Source organism: Phoenix dactylifera, chromosome 8 (genome assembly GCF_009389715.1).
Source record: "Phoenix dactylifera cultivar Barhee BC4 chromosome 8, palm_55x_up_171113_PBpolish2nd_filt_p, whole genome shotgun sequence".
NCBI classification, from domain to species: domain Eukaryota; kingdom Viridiplantae; phylum Streptophyta; class Magnoliopsida; order Arecales; family Arecaceae; genus Phoenix; species Phoenix dactylifera.
Genome location: NC_052399.1, coordinates 31,563,717 through 31,571,911, shown reverse-complemented (window position 1 = coordinate 31,571,911; position 8,195 = coordinate 31,563,717). Strand labels below are relative to the sequence as shown.

At 36.2% G+C, this 8,195-nt stretch overlaps 1 protein-coding gene across 1 annotated transcript; it reads left to right on the top strand.

The window, feature by feature from the left end:
- On the top strand, positions 1–7,400 carry LOC103708232. The gene is made up of 10 exons (XM_039129655.1): positions 1–53; positions 1,545–1,773; positions 1,953–2,060; positions 2,185–2,354; positions 4,694–4,827; positions 4,985–5,165; positions 5,325–5,874; positions 6,036–6,148; positions 6,319–6,562; positions 6,980–7,400. The coding sequence occupies exons 1-10, from the start codon at positions 1–3 to the stop codon at positions 7,193–7,195; spliced, it is 1,998 nt and encodes a 665-aa protein (XP_038985583.1). The 3' UTR covers positions 7,196–7,400.
- The last annotated feature ends 795 nt before the right edge of the window (positions 7,401–8,195 follow it).

Below are 8,195 nucleotides of genomic sequence, written 5' to 3'. Positions count from 1 at the left end.
ATGAGGAAGCATCTATCCTCCATTGCCAACGATCTCCTCCTAAGATGTTCCCAGTAATCACCTCTCTTTCTCCCCCCCTGCATGCATGAATCCATGGGCATGTCTACGTATGATGATATATATGTAACTGATACAAATATGATGTCTCTCCTTATGTATATTGGCATAGCTGATCCAAGGATCTCTCTTACTACAAGCATATTCTCTGGTTATAATTACAGGATACGGATGTGTAAATGTGACCTCTTCTTCTAATATACGTATTTACATGCATGAATGTACGCATGCACAAGCATATGCGGCATGATTAATGATGACTACTGCTGATAAGATATTTGGTTCATGTTTTAGAGCTTTGATTAAATTGTGATGGTGGGGGGGAGCGTGTGAGCTTTATACAAGTAGAATTATGGGGTTCATATATGAATTCTTAGGGTAAAGAGATCGTCAAGGAGAAGAAGATTAACAGGCTACATCAGGTATAAAGGAAAGTTGGTTGTAGAATTGTACTTCATACTTGGTATCAATATGAACGGTACTTGAACTTTCTCATCCCTAACTGTTTTATACCATCCAGAAGGAGAATAAGAGATCAAACAAGCTTCGCTATTATGAAAGAATAAAAAGGAGCACTCCTCCCACCCGACCGGCAGTTTGCTTACTTGAATCAGTCAAATTATATAGAATATCTACAACCATAGTATGTCATACCGCTCTGAATCGGACGGTACAAAACGTACCATACTGACACTCAGTATGCTAAAAAAAAAAATTGTATCGTACCGTACCGACACTGTGCTAGTGTAGCACCGTTGTAGAGTCCGATATCAAAACGGCAAACCTTGCCTACAATGGCAAGCTCTTTTTCTTGTACAAATTACTTTTTAGAGTGAGGCAACGCCTAGGATAATCATTGAAGCCAGAAAAAGGCAGAACTTCTGATTTTTTTCATCTACTCAAGATAGCTTTGTAAAGACCAACAATGTGAATTATATTCAATATTAGCAATTTGTGTCTCTGTGTGTTTATGTTGCACCAAACATTGCATGGTCTGTTATTTTCGACACTTGTCATTTTATCTTGAAGTTGCATTCACTCTAAAGTCTTGTTTAGTTGGAATTCTACCAAATTAACAACTGGGTATCCTTTGGTCAACCAACTTGATTTATAGCTACTAAATTGATAACAATTTTAGAGATACAAGGAAGAGAAGTAGGAAAACTTCAATTCATATGTTAAAGAATGCAGGTCACCCTGAATAAGAAATAGAGGAAGTTCATGAAAAATAAAAATACTTTCTTTAGTGAAACTAGTGTACCAGTCTAGGCTATAACTAATTCAGTCACAGATCTTGTTCCTTGATAACAATTTTACTGCATTGCTGAGTAGATATTCCACATCCATAAAGCCAAAAAAGATTCTCTTTCATCACGTACTACTTTGATAATTGTCCTTTTTTTGTTAAATTGTGAGCTCTGCGCTCATTTATAAGTAGATTGATACAATTAAAAGTGTGAACCACCATTATAAATTTTGAATTTCAGGAAATTGGACACTTCCATTGATGCTCTGGTGGAAGAATTTGAGATGGGCGTGAAGCCTGCAATAGATAACTATTCAAGGGGACTAGTCGAGTTCTGCAGCTCAAAGGCACTTGAAAATGAATGTTGTGACTTGGAGGAGAAGATCACTGATGGATCATTAAGCCGATTCACTTATGATATGATGCTGGCATGGGAGAGACCCAGCTCAGCTGATGAGGAGCCTGATTCGGTTTGCATTTTGTCATTTCTATAATTTAAACACTTTAACAACTATATCGATTCCTCTAGTTGTAAATGCTTTTCATATTAGTCCACTGAAATTTTGCACCATTACTGATTTTTGCAAGAATTTAATACTACTGCTCTTAGTTGAGTTAGTAATATCCTTTTCTCCATCAATACTTGCAGGAGAGCATTGCCAAGGAGAAAGAAGATAGAAAGGAGCCTCTTAGAGGGAATGAGGGGCAGTTAAATGATGATATCCCCCTTTTCTATTCAGACATCATGCCACTCCTTGTAAGTAGTCTGATTAAGTTTCTTTTGCTGCACTTATGCTTATAATGATTTTTTTTTTTTGTAATTATTTGCCACTTTAGTATCAATTTGTTTTCACATATTTTAGTTTGGCTTTATTAATTAGGTCAGTGAAGAGCGAAGTGTTGGAGAAGATGCATTCGTATGGTTGGCCTCCTTGCTTCCTTTGGTTGCTGATGTTGTGAATGCACGATTCACTTTTGAAACTCTTACGGCACCGACGGCCTGCCGGCTTCATTTTCCTGCTTATGATAGATTTCTCAAAGAAATGGACAAGTATTTTATTGCTTATAATTATTGTTTATTTTATTGACTCTTGCAACCATGCTAATTAACAGATATCATTTTAAAACCTTCTCTTTGTTGCATATTGTGTGAATTACATGGTTCATGCATACAATAGCTAAATCATATGAGATTCAAGACGTAATTACTCTAATCGCTTCAGCAATTATTAAAATGATTGCTTGAAGCAATGCGCTAAAGGTTTCATCTTATGCAGGTTGTATACCTAGTTATTTTAAGCAAATACATCCAACCATTGGGTTCATCAAGTCTCAACTAAGATTGAAAGCCAACACTATATTAGGAGAGCTCTTTGACACAAAACCTTGTAGAGGCCTGCTTGACTTGCTGATGCAAGTTATGATCCATGAGGTGACCAGCTTTTGGCTGGTCAAGCAAATTCGAGGCAACTTGGACAAGAGAATTGCCTGCATAAAACGTAGAAGATATATGGATGATGATAAACCTATATACATTTTACAAAAAAAAAAAAAAACCTATGTATGAGTTTATTTATTCATTGTTACCCTCTCTCCTTCTTTTGATTGAATATGGGCTCAGTGAATACTCCTGCATCTTGAGGCTGCACTTCCTTTTTTGGGGTAACTGTATGTGTACATGTCTAATTTGGACTGTGTATCATCTTGTACATTTCAGTTCCTATTTACATGTGAGTAAGAGTACATTGGATCCTCATACTCACCCAGAAGATGTTTCTATAGAAAATAAATAAATAAGAAAAGCTAAGCCAACCTTTAGCAGTTTTTTGGTTTAGGCCTATGCAACTAGGAGTAGTCCTTGGAGACTCCCCTAGATTGCAAAATGACTTTAATGGTTGGTGAGGAAGGCAAGCTTTGGTATAGGGATTTGCTTTAATAGTCAATCCCCATCATGTATGTTATTAATGTCCATCCCAAAAGTTTAAGCTAGTACATTGATGAACTCATGAGTAGATGAGACCAACTAGGGTAAAGGGATCTGCTTTAATAGTCAATCCCTATCATGTATGTTATTAATGTCCATCCCAAAAGTTTAAGCTAGTACGTCGATGAACTCATGAGTATATGAGACCAACTAGAGTCCCTTAACCTATCAAATATGAGACTATTCCTCAATGTCTCCTTGCATGTAGAGCCTGATGATAGGGCTACATGCAATTTGGGTTGGATTAAGTATAGGCACAATCCAAACCCAATCCATATTTGAATCAATTAATTGGGGTGAAAGATTGAATTTAGATCTAATCCAATTGCCTTTGGATTGGACTAGATTGGGTTTAATATCACTTTTATGAATCCATCAGATTTTTAGGGTCAAAATGGGTAAAAAGAATAATCCAAACATATATCTAATTACGTTATAAATATATTTGTACAATAAATTGATAATAAGCAATATGTGGAAATTATCAAGATATATTGTCCATAAGATTTGATTGATAATCACATATAATTATAATTAACAAATGAAATTATTAGATAACTATAATATGAAAAAAAATTAATTCTTATATTCAAGGAGGATTCTAAAATATATAGCATAATAGCTTTAGATTGATTTGGGTTGGTTTGGGCTCACATTGAGACCTTAGTGATCTAAATCCAATCCATATTTGAAATGGGTCATGTTTCCAATCCAAGATTGATCAAAAGAATGTCATTTTGGGTTGGACCTGATTAATTTTTGGACCAGTTCTCGATAGGAAATGAGGAAAGCTGGCTCCAATTCTATGTTAGAGTCCAAGACAAAAGCTTAAGCTAGTAGATGGATGGTCTCACGAGTATATGATTATAATCTATTCGATGTGGGACTATTCCTCAAAATACATATGTATATGTACATATACGCACACATATATATACAGTCTTAAAAACATAATTACTCTATCAGTTTGATTATAAGTTGACTATTATCTTTCTTATGCTAATTGATCTTTAGTGGAATATCTTAAAACCTATTTAAACATCAATGTTAGAGTCGATATATGTAAAGAGGCATATCAATAATATAGTAGATAGATGTTTTCTTAAAGTCTTGATTGAGATGTTCATCTTGTGAAGGACAAATGCTTGGATATATAAACTAACAAAACTAGATCATCAGAATATGCTTTTGCCTGCGAATGTTGAGATACTATTAAATTTTTGATCTTGGTGAACTAACTTGGATGCTTCTGCTGTTTTTCATGTATGCCTTCTAAAATTTTTCTAAAGAATCTCAACTATAGCCATGTCATTGTATAAACTCACCAAAAATGAGGCTCAATTATTAAATCATGCTACTATATTCTGATCATTAATAATTTATCTTCAATATTCCTTGATTTTTAGGTGTATTAAGTATCTGCAGAAACAAACAGCACCAACCGGTTTCGAATTGGCAGAAGATGAATTCATATTGCATGTGGAGGGAACTGCAAGAACACAGAGAGTGGTACGCCATATCGGAGCAACCAGTTGGCCAGGTCACTTCTCATAATTATCAATTTAGCCTATAAGTTATTATCAGCAATTCAATTTGTCCCAATTTCTCCATTTTATCTAGTAAATCTGGTGATATTGAAATTGCCAGATTCACTTGAGCTTGATCTGAATACTTAGTTATAAAGGTGGCTTTGCCAGGTAGGCTCACTCTAACCAATCAAGCACTCTACTTCGAGGCTTCCGGAGTAGTATCATATGAAACTGCCATGAAGGTTGATCTTTCTAAAACTGATGTTGATCATCAAGTGAAAGCAGCATCTACGGGTCCTTGGGGTGCTCCATTGTTTGACAAAGCTATCATTTATGAGTCTTGTCAACTGTAAGATCTTCAACTCTAAATTAAAGCCATCATGCCTTTGTTCCCTCATTAGAGCATATGATTAGTTCTTGAAATATATAGTCACCTTCAGATACCATGCTTTGAGTCTTTCTATAAGAAATTTTACCCTGCATGCTCATACTCTTAGTAACTCTGCAGCTCAGAACCTTTGGTGTTAGAGTTTCCTGAGATGACAAGCTCTACTAGACGTGAGCACTGGCTTACTCTAATAAAGGAAATTATTCTACTTCACCGTTTCATATTAAGAGTTGACATAGAATCCCCTATGCAAGCATTGGAGATGCATGCAAGAACTATTTTGGGAGTCTTGAGGCTCCATGCAGCAAGAGAGATGTTAAGAATATCGCCACCGGTTCCCACTAATTTTTTGATTTTCTCGTTGTATGATGACCTCCCTAAGGGTGATTACGTGTTGGGAGAATTATCTAATAGTTTGAAGCAGAAAAATAGGATGAAACATTGTAATGCTGCCTCTATATTGAAGGGTTTAAACATGTCCCTTCCATTGGACTCGATGGAAATGAAGGAAGGGTTTGAAGAACACCCAAGCAACCAAGCAGAGACACTGGCATCTTTAGAAACAACTATTGGTCAAGTAAGGGAGGAAGCAAAGGAAGCTAGTATTGCCCAAGCTACTATTGAAGATATGAAAGCAGAAGGGATCAGCGATAGCCTTCTTGTTCTAGTGGTAAGCAGTTTTCAGGCTTGTTTTTGCAATTTTATGTTTCATTGAAGTCATTACTATTGTGCAGCATTACGAAGTTCTGGTATTGGAGTTGTCTACTTTGCATGCTTATACATTTTATTCAAGCTTCATAGTAGCTAAATACTTTGGGTCATCTGGTGTAGGAGCTACTGAGCCCACTTAAAAATGTGCTACCTTGGTTCCAAAGAATTCTGTCATGGGAGATGCCAACAACCACTTTCTTTGTCCTCGCGATGAGCTTAGTCATCATATACAAGTATGTTGTTAGACTCCTGCTGCAATATATTGGCACTAGTCTTTCTTTTTTTTATATAAATCCTAACTTTGTTGAAGTATATAGTTCAGTGCTTGTCAAGTGCCTTCAGTAAGCCCCTATTAGATTCATAACCAGAGTTGGACTGACTTCACATATTCTGGTGAAAACAGGGAATGGGTTGGTTATGCCATTGCAGTGTTCATGATGTGTGGAGTTGGAATGATGCTTTGGGCTAGAAGGAAAAGAATGGGAGAAAAATGCAATGACGTGGTTGTTTCCACCTCCTCAGACAAAACTACAATGGAAAGCATAGTTGCAGCCCAACATAGTTTGAAAAATTTACATGAATTGATTAAGACAGTAAACATTGCAATATTGAAAAGTTGGTCGATAATAGTATCAAAGGCCCCCAAGGTATAGCTCATAATAACTCATCCTGAAACTTTCTGTCATCGGTTGTAGATAAAATTAGTTTTTCCTTGGTTACTTTATCTTAGCATTTAGCTGTTTTCTCAAAATGCCAATAAGAATTTTACTCTAACATTGTGTACTGGATAATGCATTATCACTCTACATCAATTTTTTTCCTTCAAAAAAATTTTCAGTTGGTATCTTCAGATTATTTAAAAGAAGATGTGAGACAAGGCAAAGCCTGTTATTATCTAACCTCCTTGATATTTATGTATTTAACTTTGTAGCTGTATTTTCATTCAAATAACATATTAATAGGATGGATATATATTGCTGAAAAGATGTTGCTCGATCTTACAACTTCGATGCAATGCCTACATTCTCTGCTGACTAATTTGATGCAGCTCTTACTTGTCGCAGCATGCTAATTTGGTCATGTGGGCAATGACTGGTGGGGCAGCTCTTCTGGTGGCAGTTCCATTCAAGTTTGTGTTAATGGGTTCGATATTGTACTTCTTCATGACTAATTTAAAGGCAGGAAAATCCATGTCAAGTGCTCAAGGTGACAGGCGACTGAGGGAGTGGTGGGAGTCAATACCTATCATTCCTGTTCGCATTGTGAACAGCCCTCCTTGAGAGTATTGGTATCACATCCTTGCAAAAGTCTCGATATGATTTCTGATATATACCCCACAGACATAGAAAGAACACTTCTCCTCACGGTTGTATTTTTCAAGCTATGCTTGTGCAGTAAACAGTTTGAAGAGATCTTGTGGATGCTATATGCTTTGTAGAAGTGATTGCTCCATAATTTTATCACTTGCCATGGATTGCAAAGCTTGAAGTTTTAGTATAACCATTTTCATTACTTTCTCCATGGATGATATATTTTAAATCTCAATTGATATTATTCTCTCTTGGATCACCTCAAATCTGCTTGATGTAGGTAATCCATCTCTTGATCATCAAGGACTGAGCAGTAGTTGTATTTAATAATAGGGAATGAACAAATTGGTGGGACAGAAGCCAGATATGTAATGTGATAAGAGGATTACAAAACTAGGAGTCTAGATCCTTGTTGAAGAACCCCTTGGAACAAGTCATCTGGGTGGAAATCTGGAATATTACTAGTTCCATGGTGCAGCTTTTATAAGCTAGGATGTTATGGTCGAGCAGCAAAGGCAATGTCTCTATAGGACGAGGAAACCATGGGAGGAGAGAAGGAAGCAAGCAGTGTGTTTGCTGCTGAAAGCCTAACAACACTTGTTAAATGGCTTCAGCATCATTTTAATATTTTGGTAAACACCAATCTCCGATACTTTGGCAGACTCCAGTCTCTGTGCATGATATCCAACAAATCAAACTTGTGTGGTGTATAATTGCATAGCAAAGTTGCAGCAGAACTTGTCAAAGAACTCATTGTTGATCTCCAGAATCTAATCTATCATAGAAGAAGTCTAAATCAAATTTGTTTGCCTGATAATTTTGTCTAAAATCAAGAATGACAACAATTTTGCACTTTTGTTATATATTTCCAAGGGAATCTCCTCGTATTATATTTGCCCAATGGGAGGTTTTGCATGTTTGCGAGAAAGTTGGAGCTATTAGCAGCATAATTCGCACTTAATGGGTTATA